This window comes from Podarcis tiliguerta, assembly GCF_965153285.1.
Source record: "Podarcis tiliguerta genome assembly, chromosome: 4".
Classification (NCBI taxonomy): domain Eukaryota; kingdom Metazoa; phylum Chordata; class Lepidosauria; order Squamata; family Lacertidae; genus Podarcis; species Podarcis tiliguerta.
In genome coordinates this window covers 56,092,833-56,111,419 of record NC_139537.1, presented here as the reverse complement: position 1 = coordinate 56,111,419, position 18,587 = coordinate 56,092,833, and the positions used below count along the sequence as shown (strand labels likewise).

The 18,587-nt window shown below is 39.6% G+C and overlaps 1 protein-coding gene across 2 annotated transcripts in view; it reads left to right on the top strand.

Moving 5' to 3' along the window:
• USP9X (ubiquitin specific peptidase 9 X-linked) overlaps positions 1 to 18,587 on the top strand; it is a 71,365-nt gene that overhangs the window by 39,501 nt on the left and 13,277 nt on the right. Inside the window, exons 16-33 of one of the 2 annotated variants that reach the window (XM_083437275.1) lie at positions 1,795 to 2,137; positions 5,000 to 5,095; positions 5,488 to 5,699; positions 6,300 to 6,540; positions 6,735 to 6,884; positions 6,984 to 7,104; positions 7,593 to 7,727; positions 8,219 to 8,493; positions 8,696 to 8,821; positions 9,356 to 9,481; positions 9,929 to 10,095; positions 11,029 to 11,137; positions 12,503 to 12,649; positions 12,848 to 12,994; positions 14,067 to 14,289; positions 15,231 to 15,451; positions 17,088 to 17,278; positions 18,294 to 18,467. In XM_083437275.1, coding sequence (XP_083293401.1) covers positions 1,795 to 2,137; positions 5,000 to 5,095; positions 5,488 to 5,699; positions 6,300 to 6,540; positions 6,735 to 6,884; positions 6,984 to 7,104; positions 7,593 to 7,727; positions 8,219 to 8,493; positions 8,696 to 8,821; positions 9,356 to 9,481; positions 9,929 to 10,095; positions 11,029 to 11,137; positions 12,503 to 12,649; positions 12,848 to 12,994; positions 14,067 to 14,289; positions 15,231 to 15,451; positions 17,088 to 17,278; positions 18,294 to 18,467 — 3,204 coding nt within the window. Of the gene's footprint in view, positions 1 to 1,794; positions 2,138 to 4,999; positions 5,096 to 5,487; positions 5,700 to 6,299; positions 6,541 to 6,734; positions 6,885 to 6,983; positions 7,105 to 7,592; positions 7,728 to 8,214; positions 8,494 to 8,695; positions 8,822 to 9,355; positions 9,482 to 9,928; positions 10,096 to 11,028; positions 11,138 to 12,502; positions 12,650 to 12,847; positions 12,995 to 14,066; positions 14,290 to 15,230; positions 15,452 to 17,087; positions 17,279 to 18,293; positions 18,468 to 18,587 lie in introns of both variants that reach the window. The other variant, XM_083437274.1, reaches the window with a different exon arrangement.

The following is an 18,587-nucleotide window of genomic DNA, read 5'->3' as shown; positions in this document are numbered from 1 at the left end:
GACTCGCAAGAGGGAAAACCCACTAGACGAAAGGGTTTTCCGTTTTGGAAGTGCTTCACGGGACGAATTTGCTATGGGCTTGCTTCGCAAGACGAAAATGTCTTGCGATTCCTGGGGGTTTTTTCCCGCTCCCTACCCCCTTTATCTAAGGCACTAAGCTGCTAATAGCCTTTTAGCAGCAAATCCGCTAATCCCTTAAGCCTTTAATAGCCGCTAAACCGCTAATTCCGCTAATCCGCTAATGGGCTTGCTTTGCAAGACGAAAAAACCGCTAGACGAAGAGACTCACGGAACGGATTCTTTTCGTCTTGCGAGGCACCACTGTATTCTTAACTATGATGGTGGATGTTTTATTTAACACTTCTGAAGAAGATACAGTTGTAATCAAAAGCATAACAAAGCATTTCCCCCCTAAATATTCGCAGTAGATAACACCATGAGAGGAATGGTAAACATTCTGATTATGGCTGATACTACTCATGTTCCTTCTAGGTGTGAAACGTATCAGCTGGGATTAATGGGGGAAGGATACCTTTATTTATCCATGTGTGACCACTGGATAGAAGAATTGTTCTTTGGACACAGTAGTTAGGCTCTGTGTGAAATTCACACAATTTTCTCTATGCAATTTGTACACAATTTTCTTTACTGCTCTATTCTGCTTTGGATAGTTATTGAAGCATTTTTCTGCTTATAGTACTGAGACAGATGCATCTACGGGAAATCAATAGCTGGGTTTTTTTTGTAGGACTGAATGATGTTCAATGAAATTGAACCTGCCAACTAGTCCAAAAAAGTACATAATACCTATTTATCTAGGCTGCTTGGCATGATACAAAGGCAATCTGTTTGCTTAACTCAAATTTTCTTTTATAGTTGGGATTCTAACATCTTTTACCTGCTTACACATGTCAGTATGTGACTGACATTTGTGCACAGAGTAGTTGTGTGAAATGTCAAGTTTATAATATGCATGTTATTTAATCCGGATACCATATTTTTTGCTCCATAGGGCACACTGGACCATAGGGCGCACCTAGGTTTTTTTTTGGGGGGGGGGAATAAAGAATTTTTTTTTAATTCTTCCCCCCCCCCCCAGCCCCAAAGAGCAAAGAAGCCAAGACAGCCAGCAGGATTCATCCCGCTGGCTGTCTTGGCTTCCTCTTTAGCTATACACAACTTCTCCAGCCGGGAGATGCTGCATGTGGCTTCGTTTTTAGCTGTGGGGCTAGGGCGGGGAAAGCCCGAGCTTCCCCCGACCCCAGCCCCCAGAACAGGTCCGGGAGCTTGCAGGCTGGGGGAGTGCTCCGAAGGTTTGCGGATAGCTGCCTGAAGCCCGGGGAGCACAGTGGGAGTTGGCACTGTGCTCCCCGGGCTTCAGGCTGCTATGTGCAAGCCTTTGGAGCCCGGCAGGAACTCCCGCCGGGCTCCGAAGGCTTGCGGATAGGTGCCCGAAGCCTGGGATGCGCAGCGCTGCGCTCCCCGGGCTGCAGGCTGCTATCCGCAAGCCTTCGGAGCCCGCGGGCATTCCCGCAGCACTCCGAAGACTTGCGGATAGCTTCCTGAAGCCTGCATTTTCCGCTTCATTTTTTGAGGGGAAAAAGTGCGTCCTATAGAGCGAAAAATACGGTAGATTGTTCTCTTTTCTGTGATTGAGGAATATTCCAGAATGTATGAATACATTGGAGAACAGTTGAAAACAGCATCAGCTACTGAGTTTCAAGTGTTAATTCATAGAATTAGAGTGACATTTCTAATTTTAATGACTTCTTGTTTCTCTCTGTTTCATGCTAGATTTTTACTGAAGGATGGTCAACTATGGCTCTGTGCTCCTCAGGCAAAACAAATATGGAAGTGTTTAGCTGAAAATGCAGTCTACCTGTGTGATCGTGAAGCCTGTTTTAAATGGTATTCTAAACTCATGGGAGATGAACCGGATTTAGACCCTGACATAAATAAAGACTTCTTTGAAAACAATGTTCTTCAGTTGGACCCTTCACTCTTAACAGAAAATGGAATGAAATGTTTTGAACGTTTCTTCAAAGCTGTGAACTGTCGAGAAGGGAAGCTAGTTGCAAAGAGGCGAGCCTATATGATGGATGACTTGGAGTTAATAGGATTAGATTACCTTTGGAGGGTAAGTGTAAAAGTACATCTAACTTATTCAAGTTGTAGTTTATAGTAATTTGACAAAAAAGTTGGTTTGTATGGTTACGCCAATAAAATAAAAGTTCTGCAACTGTTATTACATGGGAGTTCTACTGTGTACTCCAGCTACACATTGCCTATTTTGATACGCTGTGATTTGTACAAAGTGCAAAATCAGCACATGGCTTGGTGAAAAACTCATTTAATGTTGAATATGAGGTTGCTACAGATATTTATTCTTTCTAGTGCTGCTGCAGAAGTCTGCTATGTCCATGCAGCTACACAATGCTTCCTGAGGTCATCATTATATATGTGGAGTATCAGGTTGCAACTGTGGCTTTGGCAGTTTGTTGCTGTCACACTGTAAAAGGAGTGCTCTCTCTGTAGGAATGGCAATCAGTGTCAGGAAAGCTGCCAATTATGTAGTTTGCTCTCATTTTCTTCCTCTGTTCAATTAGTCCAGCTGTCTCAGTACCCAAACTGGCAGAAGTAGTCTTGGGTGTAGGGTTGGAAAATTCCCAGACTTGGTGATTTCAAAATCCATGCTGACTTGGGACATTATGGCTGCCATGGCAACCAAGGGGCTGCCTCAGTACAGAATTGACCTGACAAATAACAGGACATAGCCTTGATCTTTTACTTACAAAAGGATGACTGGTAGATGGATTGGTGTTGTAGGGCGGGGTAGGGGGTATCTTTGCATTACCCTATTATGGAGCAACCATTTGACTTTAGCCTGCAAGAGTGGAGTACTTAATCAGCAGCTTTGCTCCTGGACTTGGGGGATTTTCCATTTGGCATTATCTAGTGCTCCTGCCAAGTCCCTGGTCTCACAATGGAAAGTGTCATTGACACAAGCACTTCTATTTGTCCTTTGGTGCTATGGATCCCAATGGTGCCCTGGTTTTCAAGGGAACTCCAGGGAATATAGTGAGTTTTATAAATGAAAAATGACTGAGCACAGGTGAAAGCACATAATAGTACCTACTGTATGCTGGTGATGGAAGCTAAGAAAGCTTGCTTCTGTGCCACTATTGCAGCCTCCAGTAGCCATCCTGAGGGGTGAATGGGCTATTGAAAACTAGTTCTAAGGTACAGTTCTTGGAGATGTGCTTTGACAATGCTGCAAGGCACTTGCAGGGTATGGTTGCTCATATTTGTGCAGAACTTGGTATCACTCTTAATATAGTTCCAGAGGAGGTGTCCAGAAAACATTGATGATACCCAGCTCAATTTCTCTGTAAAATTGGAATTGGAAGAAGCCTTACAAGCCCTGGACTGGTGCCTGCGCTTGGTGGTGTGTTTATGTCTCTGAATCCTGGTGATACAGAGGTGCTGTGAATGAGCAATTTCCTAGTCTGGATAACTGGTCAATTGCCTGCTTTGGATGGTTTGTATCCTCCTGAAGGAGCAGGTTCTTAGTGTGGGGATGCTGCTGGACCCATCTCTGTCGCTAGAAGCCTAGGTGACCTCAGGAGCTAGGAGTGCAGTACACTAGCTTCAGTTGGAAAGATAGCTGCATCTGTTTCTGGATCATTGCAGCCCAACCACTGTCATCCATATGTTGGTAACCTCCAGATTGGATTACTGCAATGCATTCTATTTGGGGCTGCCCTTGAGACTGACCCAGTAACTGCAGCTATGCAGCAGTTGGACTGTGGTGGAATATCATTGTATGACACTACTGCTGAAAGAATTGCACAGGCTGCCAGTAAGCTACCAGACTAGGTTCCAGGTTCTGGTATTGGTGTACAAAGCCCATATACGCTATGGACCAGGGTATCTAAAAGATCACCTCATCTGCTACATACCCATTCTGCAGGAGAGAGCATCCTGCCAGGAGGTCTGTTCCACACAATGTAAAAATTGGGCCACCTACACTTTGAAAACATTCACATTGCATATCAGACAGGCACATTCTCCATTATCATTTCAGCACCTTCCAGATACATTCCTTTTTTTCTACAAACCTTCTAAAATATTTATCCCAGTTGGTATTTATTTTGTATTTGAATTGATTTTATGTAGGTGCTACTGTTTTAAGTTTGTTATTTATAGTTGTCATTTAAATTTGTTTGTATATATACACTTGTTTTGTTTTTATATATGTTCTATTGTAAATCACAATTGCTGGTCAAGTAAACCTCTAAATGTTCAGAGCTGGCACTGCTCAATCTTTTAATGGGAGGCAACACTAATTTACAGTTAAAACCCCCGATAAGTTATTTTTTACTATTGGCCAGGCTTGTAATGAGATACTGGAAGAACTTGGAGGGCATTTCTTTGACAGACTGGTACAATAATGTATTGCAAATAGCATTTGGGGGGGAAATAGACTAATAAAATAAAATTGGCACAAGGTTTGAACCATAAAATTATTTTGCATCTGATTGGTACAGCTTTGTTATATATGTCGCTAAAACTGAAAACATCAGACTCCCTTCACATTATAAAACTTTTTGATTGGCATAAATTGTATATTGCTTTCTATATAAATGGTTGTCTGGGATAGGGCTTATTATGTTCTTTGGATGTTATTTCTGATGTATTGCTTTAACTTCGTCTCATGGGCTAGGGTGGGAAAATTTATTTTATGTGTGTATGATGTCATATGTTAGACGAATCTAATGACATTTTTAAAAATTGTAAACCACTTTGGGATGCCTTATGGAAAATAGTTCATAAATGAAATAATATTACTTTGTGTTGTATCAAAGCCAAGAATGGGTCATAAGACCATTTGCAGTAGATTTTATATACATATTTTTGTCAAGATTGCACTTAGAGATTTTATTCTCATAGACCATAATGCTTAAGTTAAAGTGGTGTATGCTTTATATTTCTGCCTTAGGTTGTAATTCAAGGAAGTGATGATATTGCCAGTCGAGCAATAGATCTACTAAAGGAAATCTATACCAATCTTGGTCCGAGATTGCAAGTAAATCAGGTAAAATTATGGAAAAAAAACTGTTGTTGTTTTTAAAAAATAGGTAGCATTTACCATTTTCATTGATGAAAATCTCCTTCCTTAGTATGCTTTGCTTGAGGACTATTTTACAAAAGTAAATCTTTGAGAACATACATTTCTTATTTAGCTGGCTCTTCATTCAAATAGGAATTCATACTAACAAATGGCTTTTAAGTTGTTAATTGCCATGTATTTTCATCATTCCCAAAATTCTGTTGACACACTGAAGCCTGTTAAAAATACTAGTGTTCCTGGAATCTTCTGCTCAGGAGTGTCATCTGTGCAAATTACAGATGCAGGATTAGTTTGTCTCTCTTGTGACCTTTTATGTTGTTTTGTTGAGATATAGCTATCTCTTGGCATTTCTGTAGGTAGTAATCCATGAAGACTTCATTCAGTCCTGCTTTGATCGTTTGAAAGCATCCTATGATACTTTGTGTGTTTTGGATGGCGATAAAGACAGTATTAATTGTGCAAGGCAAGAAGCGATAAGAATGGTGCGAGTGTTGACCGTTTTAAGGGAATATATAAATGAATGTGACAGTGATTACCATGAAGAGCGAACAATTCTACCAATGTCAAGGTTTGTGGAAATTTCAAAACTTTGGTGAATAAGGATGCAATATTAAGTAATTTTCCGAGTAATTGTGGTGTTAGGATTCTGCTATGGATCTCATATTGTGTAAAAACTTTTAAATAACATAGCCTGTGTAATATATTAGTAGAATATATTAGTACAGTAAATTTGTAGAATCATAAATCTTATATTTCTGATTTCTTTGCCACATACATAAAGGCAAAAGATAATCCATTCATTTTTTTGTATGCAGGTCATTATACAGATTATATGCTGTAGATAACCTTTTCAGATTTATTCCCCTTTAGTCTAGCAAACAAGTAGAAGAATTATTAAAAAGTAAGCAAAATTTTCTGAATTCCAGTTTTATTGGAGTGTTGTAATCCTTTGAAAATAAAATAAAACTTAACAAGTAAAGTCAACTATGTCAGCAAAATACCGCTATTGGAACAATTATTAGGTATTGTTCTAATGTGACATTTTGGCTGGCCTATTAAAGGCATTGCCCAAATATAAATTTAGTTCTATAATTCTCCCTGGCAGTAGTAAACGCTTTTAAAGATTTTTGATTGTTTTAATTGGTTTTATCTTTATCTTTTTTCTCAGAGCTTTTCGTGGTAAACACATCTCTCTGGTAGTTCGTTTTCCAAATCAAGGCCGGCAAGTGGAAGACTTGGATGTTTGGTCCCATACAAATGACACGATTGGTTCAGTTAGACGTTGCATTCTCAATCGTATTAAAGCCAACAGTGCACATACAAAAGTAGAGTTATTTATTGGAGGCGAGCTAGTAGATCCGGCAGATGATAGAAAATTAATTGGACAATTAAATCTCAAAGATAAAACAGTAAGTACTGTAAATATCATATATTGATCAGCTTACTTACTTTTGATAATTTTTAATAATGGCATGTTTTGTGAGTAGCTATAGTATTAACAGTTTAATATATTCAGTCAAGTTTGCTATTAGAAAGATAACTGTTTTAACAATTTTGTGCAATCTCTCCATTTTATCACTTTCTATTACTCCCCACCCCCCAGCTAATTACAGCCAAGCTTACACAGATAAGTTCCAATATGCCTTCAAGCCCCGATAGCTCATCTGATTCCTCGACTGGTTCTCCAGGCAACCATGGCAATCACTATAGTGATGGTCCAAACCCAGAAGTTGAAAGTTGCTTGCCTGGAGTTGTAAGTAAAGAACAGACACACACTCAAAATTATAGACTGAAATTTATTATCTGATATTAGGAGCTGGTATCTCATGACAGGTTTTTACTTTTATTTTAGATCATGTCACTGCATCCTAGATATATCTCGTTTCTTTGGCAAGTTGCAGACCTAGGCTGTAGCCTAAATATGCCACCTCTTAGAGATGGTGCACGGATCCTTATGAAATTGATGCCACCAGGTAAAATTTATTTTCAGTGTATTTTCTATTTATAGAAAGTGAAATGTAGAGCATCTTAGAAGCTACCTGTACAAAACAATCAAACTGCATGTTTAACTATCCATGTTCAAAATCAGTGTGGGGATTCACCAGTGTGAGTGTTTAAAAGCAGTAGTCAGAGCAATAGTGCACACACTGTTGCCATTTCCACTCCAGAAAGTTCAAAAGCGAGTATCAAGCTGCTTTTCCTCAAACTGGTTTTGGGGTTCTTTGAAGACACATGCTGAAAGAGGTGGTCATGGAAAATTTCTAGTGCATGCCATCTCTCCAGTTTGCAGCATTGAAGCAAAATGTGATTTTCAAAGGAAAAAAGACAAAAAATCTCCATGTTCTTCAGTGCTATCTCTTCCTTTTCAGTTTCAATGTATTACACTTTCCAAAAGTGCTTCAGAAATCTATATTGTATTCTCTGTGGGAAGAAACATCTTTAAATTGTGCTTTTATTCCAGATAACACTACTGTAGAAAAACTAAGAGCTATTTGTTTAGACCATGCAAAACTCGGAGACAGCAGCCTTAGTCCATCCCTTGATTCTCTTTTCTTCGGCCCTTCTGCATCACAAGTGCTATATCTTACAGAGGTTTGTAATATCTCATTTTTAATATTTTGATATTTGAAAATTTTCTTCTAGTATGATTTTTACCCTGAATTCAGGGATCACACCCAAATTACAGAGTACAGTCTAGTTGCGGACACGATCCTCTCCAGGGTGCCGTTTGCATCCTGAAAAGTCCGCAACTAGAGCGGCGCTTCTGCGTGGAGCGCGATAGAGAATTTCTGCGTGTGCACGTGCGGCAAAACCTGGATGTATACACTTCCGGGTTTGCTGCATTCGCAAGCCGAAAAGACACAACATGAACCTAACGCAACACGAGGTTATGACTGTACTGCAAGGCCTTCCCACAGGCCTGGATTGTGGGGAAGGTTGCTCATGGAGAAAAGAGCTTCATCACAAAATGTAAAGGAAACAAATATGCAAAAACCATCCTCTCATCTTTCAGTATACTTAGTTTAAAAGTTTGCTGAATTATTTTTCCTGTTTTCTTTCTCCCATTTCTTTCCCCCTTGTAGGTAGTTTATGCCTTGTTAATGCCTGCCAATTTACCTCTGGGAGAAGATGCCACTGACTTCCAGTACAACTTCTTAAAAAGTGGTGGCTTACCTCTTGTGCTGAGTATGCTGACCAGAAATAACTTCCTGCCAAATGCAGATATGGAAACAAGAAGGGGTGCCTACCTAAATGCTCTAAAAATAGCAAAACTATTGCTAACTGCAATTGGCTATGGCCATGTGAGAGCTGTGGCGGAAGCTTGTCAGCCAGTTGTAGAGGGCACAAGCCCAATGTCACAGGTAATGTTAACTTTGTTCTTAAAGCAAAATCGTAAATGCTTTATTGTGATCTGATAACCAGTAAATATTTAAAGCCTGATATTGACTAGTATTGCTTAATTTGTAAATGGCTGTGGAAATATTTTTTTCTCCACCATCTTAAATGTTTACAGTTGAAGATGGTATGTTCTTTCTTTAAAATATTGAAAATAAATTGTTCCAGATCAACCAAGCAACTCATGATCAAGCCGTGGTGTTGCAAACTGCTCTACAGAACATTCCCAACCCAACCTCAGAGTGCATGCTAAGAAATGTAGCAATACGCCTTGCACAGCAAATATCTGATGAGGTTAGTATAGTTTTCACTATTCCCTCAGTTCCTGGATTTAGGCTTAAGGCAGTGACTTGGGGAGTGGGAGAGGAGAATCTGTACTTTCCTCAGCAGTTGCTTATATATCCTTAATGGAAGCCTGTCTCTAGTGTGCAACCTGACACCAAGGTGCTTCCTATGGTCACACCTTAACGCTTCCTGGTTCTGTAGTTGCTGATTCGTATCCCTGCGCCAGGATACTCTCCCTTTTGAGAGGAGCACATACTTTGCATTCAGAAATCTCAGTGCCGTTTTAAAAATATATGGTAGTAGGTGATGAGAGAGACTTTGGCTAGAGACCCTGGAGAACCACTTCTCCAGTTGACAGTACAGGGCCACATGGACTTAGTATGAGCTTCAGCCTCCGGTGCACGAATACAGACTCTCGTGGATTCAGATTTGTGGAAAATGTATTAAGTGTTTGCTTTTTTTACTCTTGCTCTCTATGCTTCTTTCTCCCTGAAGTAAAAACATTTGGAACAGTTATATTTGATGCTATCTTTCTATTTTTAGGCTTCAAAATATATCCCTGATATTTGTGTTATCAGAGCAGTGCAGAAAATAGTTTGGGCTTCAGGATGTGGATCAGTACAGCTGGTATTCAGTTCAAATGAGGATATTAGTAAAATTTATGAGAAGGTAAGAAATCCTAAGCAACCTTTTTTCTCAAACTGATCTTTGATAAGGGCCATCCTATCCTATCCTAACATATATATATCATATATATTTTATATATGTTGTAAGCTGCCCAGAGTGGCTGGGGAAACCCAGCCAGATGGGCAGGCTATAAATTTAAAAAATATTTTTTATTTATTACTATATTCCCCCTGACTTTTCACTAATGCCTTTCCCCTTTCACATAATTTCAGCATTGTGTCAGAATTCATGTTTGTATGTGTGGCTATAAATAAGATATCAGATTATTATTAATTCCTGTTTCAGTTGTAGGCCTTACTCAGGCTGTGGGTTGTAGTAAGTAGATGTTTGTCCTCAGTATTGGTTTGTATCTGAAGGGAACAGTTAAGAAAATCATTAGTTCTTCTTTCATTCCTATTTCATGCTACTTATTTCTGATTAATTTTACAGACAAATGCAGGCAATGAACCAGATGCAGAAGATGAGCAAGTTTGCTGTGAAGCACTCGAAGTGATGACCCTTTGTTTTGCCTTGATTCCAACAGCGCTGGATGCACTTAGCAAAGAAAAAGCTTGGCAGACATTTATCATTGACTTGTTGTTGCACTGTCACAGCAAGTAAGTGGTTTTTTTTTCATCTCACAGTTGCTGACTCCAGGTGGCAGCAGGTGACTGTAGATGCTCAATTCAAAGTACACTTGCTGGGCTGTGATTTCATTTGTATATCTCTAGATCATAATGGCTATCACTATAACTGTGGTATGGTGATGTTTTTTATTTTCATTTTCTGAGCCAATCTCAGGAGATGCACAGGGGGGTGGGGGAAGAAAAGGCAAAAGCCCTTCTGTACAAGCAAATGTGACTGCACAGAGCTTTCACTGATAGGACTGGTTAGGTCAATCCCACCTAATAAATCCAGATTTTCAGCTAGAAGCCAGAGGAGAGCAGCAACAATCATGATGTCATAAACTCTCAACATTTCAGATGAAGTGTGCCCACAACTGGCTATGTCTTATCTCTTAAAGAACGATTCTCAAATATCTATATTTGTAATTCCCCAAAACATTACAGATGTGGTGGACATCCTTGATTCTACACTATCAAAACCAATTTGTGGGCTATCATAGATTCCACATTTAACATTCATCAGAAAGGACAGGTGATCTCTTGTCCTTTATGGACCTGGTGTTCAGGCTCTTGTTTTTGTTTTCTGACAACTAAATAACTTAAAAGTGCCATTGCATTTGGTCCTTTTTGGTTCAAGTGCTGTCACATAACACAGCTTCACTTGTCACCCTTCTACCTCCAAGTCTGCATGCCCACTGCTACTTGGAAAGACCCTCATCTCCAGTGGTCTCTTTGGAATCTGACAGCACCTTCATAATGTACATTTCAAATTAAATTCCTCTCCCCTGAATCCTAGGAACTGGGAAAGCAATGACACTCCTGATGAACATGCAGGGAAACTGTCCAGCAAATCTCAAATAAGATTTGTCTTGTTTACAAAGTATCTGTATTAATTTGATTTTTCTCTGGTTAATTTTTTTCCAGAACTGTTCGTCAGATGGCACAGGAACAGTTCTTCCTAATGGCTACCAGATGTTGTATGGGACAGAGACCTCTGCTTTTCTTTATAACTCTGTTGTTCACCGTTTTAGGGGTAAGGCATTTAAAACTTTCACATTGTTACTTATACTAATGTCTATAAGAATTTCCTGCAATAGATTTTTATAGATACTTTCCAATAGCTCAGTGCAGTTAACAGATAATACTTGAAATACAGAAATTAAGATAGGATTATGTATTGCATTTTCTTTTCCTTCTGAGCCCCACATTCAGTGTTATGAGCCTCAAGCATTTTATCACTGATACCAGTGTCATGATTAATTCTACAATTAACTAGAGCTGTTCCTAGCTTTGAAACCAGGTCCACAAATCGGTATACATATGAAAACAAATCGGTGGTTTGAATTGGAGCCCTTTGATTTGCAGCCAATTGATGTAGAAAGAAGGTTGCTTTCGCAGTGTGGCATTTCCCCCCTCTGTGCCCCCAAAAGTCCCTCTTGGGGGTTGGTGGACCTTCATGAAAGGTCTGGAGTGTGTTGGTGGGGCACAGTGAGAGGCGGAATTGCTGAAACTTGGGTTGAGGCAGCTGACATTAACCTTGCTTTTGGATGCAACCCAGTGGTTGTGTTAATTTCTTTAAATCTCCAATTACATTTATAATCTACATTTTTGGACTGTTTGACAGATGGCTAACCTGTGATACTACAGGTATTGTTGGACTGCAACTCCCATCAGCTCCCACATGGTCATTAGTTAGGGAGAGCATAGGTAAACTATGATGGCCACCAACTTGGATGGTTTTAAAAAGGGATTTGACAGATTCATGCTATCAGAGCAGTATGCACTCAGGTCATTCTTGGGGACTTTGCATAGGCCATCTGGTTGCATAGGCCAACTGTGAGAACAGGATTCTGAACTACATTGGGGGTGTGGGACATTGGTCCCACAGGCTAATCTTGGTCTTCCAGGCAGTCCATTTGGCCCTCCAGGTTTCCCCCCGCAAATCATGGCCACCCACTCATCAGCCGTCATCACTAGCAATGTCAGCAGGTAGGTGAAAGGGCAGGATTCAATACTGCAGTAGTGCAATCCTGGTCCCAGCAGACAAGAGGATCACACCATCTAGACATTAGGATTTAATCTCCACACCAGCTAATGAGCGAAGAGTAGAGATGGGAGCTAGATCCATGTAATATCAGGTATTTAAAAGGGAAAGGTGGGGGGGGGGGGAGAGACAGATCTGCAAAGGTTTTTGCAAGTCTCCTCCCCAATGTCAAGTAAAGGCAGTTTCCTGGAGAAGTCTCCATGTTGTCTTTGCTTGCAAGACCCACCTCTCCCTTACATGTCAAGTGATGGAGAAGGGATAAAGAGGTCGCCACTCTTGTTTTAAGAATCATTCTGTGTTGCTGTTAATGTAAACTACCTTTTCGAATTTACTCATGACCTCTTTCTCTTACAGAGTACTGCACGAGAACGTGCTAAGCATTCAGGGGACTACTTTACTCTATTAAGACATCTTCTTAATTATGCATACAATAGTAATATTAATGTGCCCAATGCTGAAGTTCTGCTTAATAATGAAATAGACTGGCTTAAAAGGATTAGGGTAAGTTTTGTTGTTAGTTTTATTCATTTTACTGATTGTTTTATCTGTTAACATTTATGTTTTAGCTGCCATGTTTATATGACAGAAAGGTGGGAGCATATTTGTAATGAGTTGTAGCAGTATATATTTTCATTTTAAAGTGAGTTCCCAGAACTCGTGACACAGCGTTTTTTCTTTCTTTTTCTTTTCTTTTGTTAGGATGAAGTGAAAAGAACAGGAGAAACAGGTGTAGAAGAGACTATCTTGGAAGGTCACCTTGGAGTAACAAAGGAATTATTGGCATTTCAAACTCCTGAAAAAAAGTACCATATTGGATGTGAAAAAGGAGGTGCTAATCTCATTAAAGTAAGTAATTGTTATATGGAAAAAACTAAAATCATAATGAAGTAGCTTGGTAAGGATGAACTTGTAAACAAACATATAGATTTAATTAAATTTGAATATTTTTTAGGAGACCAGGAAATGGTTTTTATAGAAATGTACGAATTCAGTCCATCATAAAATTGCTTCTGATAATCTTGTGAGAAACCCACTTTTTAACAAATCAAAGGCAAAAGTGAATGGTGGATTATACTGTGAGATAAAGCTGGAATTCAGAACTTCTCAGATTAATGTAAGGAAGGACTTCATTGATGACTTGTCCCTTTGTACTGCCCAGGGCAGGCAGAGTTGCATGATTTAGCATTACCGTACAGTAATAGATTGGCTCAATTCAGTGTGCTACTCATTGTGGGTTTTTAAAAACATTTCCTATGAATTTTGATCATGCTGGAGCATGGCTAAAGGATTGGAAGGGCTAGGATTGGGTGTATTGGGTATTATTGAGGGCGAGTGGGCTGTTTCTTAGACTCAGGAAAATGGTGCTAGGTTTCCTTTTTGCCTTGGAATCCTTGTTCAGGCTTCCGTTCCTTCTAGCAGTTGACCCCCAAAGGTTTAAATTCATGAGACATTTTGTGGTGGTAGGTAATTCTGGCTCAGGTATTGCCTGTGTGATAGAACACATTTTTCTGTATGTGTTAGACGGGCCATTGAGATCTTTGGAGGGGGCCCTTTTCTGAGTGCTGCTGGTGAATGAGACCCAGGCAAGGGCCTTCTCATTTGTGATGCCCTTCTTGTGGAATTCCCTTCCTCTGGAGGTGTGTCTAGCATCATCAGTAAACACTTTGACACTCTTCACTCGGGCTTTCTTACTGGATTTTGAATCTTTTTGAGTTGTGGAATAATCTATTGAATTGTATTGTCTTGCTATTGTTTGAAGTTATGAGATGTGTTTGTAATTTTTTAATGTATTTCTCATTGTGTATTTTAACTGTTTATGTGTTGACCACTTTGCTGTTTTGAATTAAGAACAGTATATAAATGGCAATTAAATTATGGATAACTTGATTTTTTCCCCTTTCCCTTTTTTGTTTTTCAGGAGTTAATAGATGATTTCATCTTTCCAGCCTCGAATGTTTACTTACAGTACATGAGGAATGGAGAATTGCCCGCTGAGCAGGCCATACCAGTCTGTAGTTCCCCAGCTACCATTAATGCTGGATTTGAGTTGCTAGTAGCACTTGCAGTGGGCTGTGTCCGAAATCTCAAACAAATAGTAGATACTTTGACTGAAATGTATTATATAGGCACCGCAATAACTAGTAAGTACTTTTCATAGATTTTATGCTATATTTAATATGAAGCTTATATTGATTTAAGTATTTGTCATGCTTTAGACATTATTGGAAATCAAATAATTGCATATACTTTTTGCTTTTCCAAAATGGTATTTTGTTTGATATCGAATGTTGTAGACCCATTTGAAATCAGTGACAAGTAACAAGTCCATTAATGTCATTGAGTATTCTAATTGACATTGGATATAATCATTTGTCTTTTCCTTGAAATAATTGCCAGATATATTAATTATAATTCCTAAGATGAAATGCATAGAGAATAGTATCTATGGTTGGGATGCATGCTTTGCATATTGAAGCAGTTCCTGTATAGGCATAGGCATTTGTAGTAGGATTTTGCATTTCAGTAAAGGATATTAGTGACATCTGAGAATGCTTCAGAGGTACCCAATGGTCTAAGGTTGTTGTGTGTGTGGTTTTTTTTGGGGGGGGGCAGGGAAAATACATCGAAGGAGGTGTTCCCATTGGTGCAAAGACCCACCATAGATCTTTGAATCCTGTCCCATTTGTTTACAGGCCTTGTATAAGCAAGCTAATAAATTGATTTACAAATCTCTCAAGAATGCTAGTGATCTCTAAATAGTATAGTTATTTAAAACAGGAGTAGGCAGTGTAGTGTCAAAAACACTTGGTGGGCACCATGTTGACTATCCCTGATTTAAGGACTCAATTTTTAGCTGCTTTTTATTGTAGGCTTCATTTTGATTAAATGCAAATATCAAATCTGAGATTTTGTGTGCCAAGGACTGGAATAAGAATATATACTTAGTAAGTCTCATTGATCACTGGAACAGGCTTTAAAATGAACTTATTCAGTACTAGAGTATTAAGGTAATGGCTATTCAGCAGTGTATAGTTTTATTCAGAAGCTGAGCTAATTTTCTAATACAATTGATTTCTCCTAGCTTGTGAAGCACTAACAGAATGGGAGTATCTTCCACCTGTTGGACCACGACCACCAAAGGGATTTGTAGGGCTAAAAAATGCAGGTGCCACTTGCTACATGAATTCTGTCATTCAGCAGCTGTACATGATTCCTGCCATCAGGAATGGAATCCTTGCAATTGAAGGCACAGGAAGTGACGTAGATGATGATATGTCTGGAGATGAGAAGCAAGACAACGAGGTAACACTATATTGTTCTTGACAAATTCTAATGTAGTAGCTCTATACTGTATACTGTATATCTAGTTATAATGGGAGATATTCAACTTTACACATACTCAGAATTGATAGATGACTTAAAGAGAAATAAAAAGGAATTTATGGCCTCTGGGGGTGGGGGAGACCATAAAGTGATACTGTTTGTGAAAACCGGAGAACAATTCCAAACTGGTGCAACACAATAGAATGCCCACTATCAAAACAATTGATATTGCTATAAATAAGCAATCAAAAGTTGGTAGTCCCATGCTGCTTTTTATTGTTTAATTAAACACAAAGATCTCAACCCGTTGGGTGACACCCAAGTAAGGTCATACTCAGAGTAGTTCGATTGATTTCTGGAACTATTCTTTAATAATGTTAGTGATACATTTTATTTAGCTTTTTTATTAATTAATCTGCAATTTTTTTTTACATAGACAGCTGTAGAAAGCGTAATTTCAATAAAATGTAGCAATTTTTGAAGAATTGATGTGCTAGTTTTCTTAAGCAAAAACAGTCTTATGACACCTTAAAGACTAGCATATTGATTACGGCAGAAGCTTTCTGTTAGTCTTTAAAGTGCCATAAGACACTTATTATTGTCAATAAGTAATAAAAATAACTCTTTGGTGGTTGTTATTAATTAAAGTAACCTTTCCCTCTTTTCGGTATATGAGATTTAGTAATAAAGGTCAATTATAATGGGTAAGGGGACGCGGGTGGCGCTGTGGGTAAAAGCCTCAGCACCTAGGGCTTGCCGATCGAAAGGTCGGCGGTTCGAATCCCCGCGGCGGGGTGCGCTCCCGTTGTTCGGTCCCAGCACCTGCCAACCTAGCAGTTCGAAAGCACCCCCGGGTGCAAGTAGATAAATAGGGACCGCTTACTAGCGGGAAGGTAAACGGCGTTTCCGTGTGCGGCTCTGGCTGGCCAGAGCAGCGATGTCACGCTGGCCACGTGACCCGGAAGTGTCTTCGGACAGCGCTGGCCCCCGGCCTCTTGAGTGAGATGGGCGCACAACCCTAGAGTCTGTCAAGACTGGCCCGTACGGGCAGGGGTACCTTTACCTTTACCTTTATAATGGGTAAAGGGATAAACGTATAATGACAATAAATCATCTTGATTGTATTTACTTTGAAAAAAGAGTAAAAATAAATAAACCATGAGGGCTGCTTCCCATAAGTTTTGTTTTTGTACATGAGCATAGATGTCAACATACATAGGTGGATGCAAGTGGGTGCAATATGGCTTTCTAGTCCTTTGAAAAGCCTCTCACAAGGGTAGGAGGAGCTTCCTATGCATGGCACAGTCATGGTGTTTTGGACTTGCTGAAAAAAGTAATTGGAAAAGACTGATGTATGCTTCAATATCTGTAAAAATCACAAGCTGAACAATCCTGTTGCTTATGTATGAGAATCTTTAGGTTACCCCCCTGACTTTGGAACTGAACTGCTTTAGTTGACGTTAGAACCTTCATAGGGTTTCATATGTACTTGCATTTAATCTGAGCTACTATTATTATTTCTCTAGCAGACATTACTAGGTTCTGTTCATAAGGCATATTAATTTCTATTTGTTTTTTCATGCTTACCATTTATATTCCATTACTTTTTTAAAAGAGCAATGTTGACCCACGGGATGAAGTATTTGGCTATCCACATCAGTATGAAGATAAACCAAGCTTAAGTAAAACAGAAGACAGAAAAGAATACAACATAGGCGTCTTAAGACATCTCCAGGTCATCTTTGGTCACTTAGCAGCTTCTAGGTTACAGTACTATGTACCCAGAGGGTTTTGGAAGCAATTCAGGTAAATAGGAGGTTAACTTACGTTGAACTGTGTTTATGTGAAGTCTTATGATAGAAACAGTTTATGTTTAATGAAATGCAGTGGAATTTAATATATACTCCTTAAGTGACAGTGTGATGTGTATCTTTTCAATCATGCAGAAAGAAAGAAAATCACTGTATAGATGAAAATATTGGGCTAGTTCAGACATGGGCTGAGTGGAAGGGCCATAGCTGAGGGGTAAGAGCACCTGCCTTGTATGCAGGCCCCAGGTTTGATGGCTGGCATCTCCAGGTACAGCTGGGAGAGACCTTGGCCTGAAACCCTGGAGAGCTGCTGCCAATCAGTGTAGACAAGTATGTTAGATGGACCAGTGGACTGACTCAGTATAAGGCAGCTTCCTGTGTTCCTCTGTGTAGGGTGTAAATATGGCAGGAGCAAGCATTTACCCTCCTCTACAGTGGGCAAAAGTCTTCAGTGTGAAATGGAACTTACACATTTCTATATGAGCAAGCCCCACTCATGAGAGTGGTCTACTGGAGGAGGAGGAGGTGGCTGGAGCACTTGAGTAACAGCCCAAGTTTCAGGCCCATGTAAACAGTAATGGGCTCATATCTCTACCACGCTGAACATTTAGCCTTTTTACATCTGAACTAGAGCTGGGTCATTTCCCCCCAGTTTCAGAGTTCATCCAGTTTTGAGAATACATTTCACATCGCCCCTCCCTCACCTCAATAAGGGGAAGGCAGTGCAAAGTGATTTGTCTATCGGAGTTCATTTTGTGGTTCCCCAAATGGGCACCGCCAGTCTGCTATCTGTGTATGCTGAGTGCCACCCCGAGTAAGCCAGAGTACTAGGTTACGTATTTTACGAGCTGTGCAGCACTTATGAGGATTGCTAGCTAATTGTAATGCTCAGCTTATATGAAGATAAATTTATATAATAGTGATGTAAACTACTTTAATTTTTTCATGCTACTTGATTTTGCTGTTAGAAACTCTGTGTGCTTTTATTATGAGAATCTCTTCCATCCTAGACTCTGGGGTGAGCCTGTAAATCTACGTGAACAGCATGATGCTTTAGAATTTTTTAACTCCTTGGTGGATAGCCTAGATGAAGCTTTAAAAGCCTTGGGTCACCCAGCAATGTTAAGTAAAGTTTTGGGAGGCTCCTTTGCTGATCAGAAGATCTGTCAAGGCTGCCCACATAGGTAAGTGTTTCTTCTCTGTCATCTCATTTTCATAAAATCAAAGTAATAATGGGCATCCACTAAAAATATGCCACAAGTCTCCCATTTATGGAAAAGTACAGAGACCATTTAGGAGTGGTT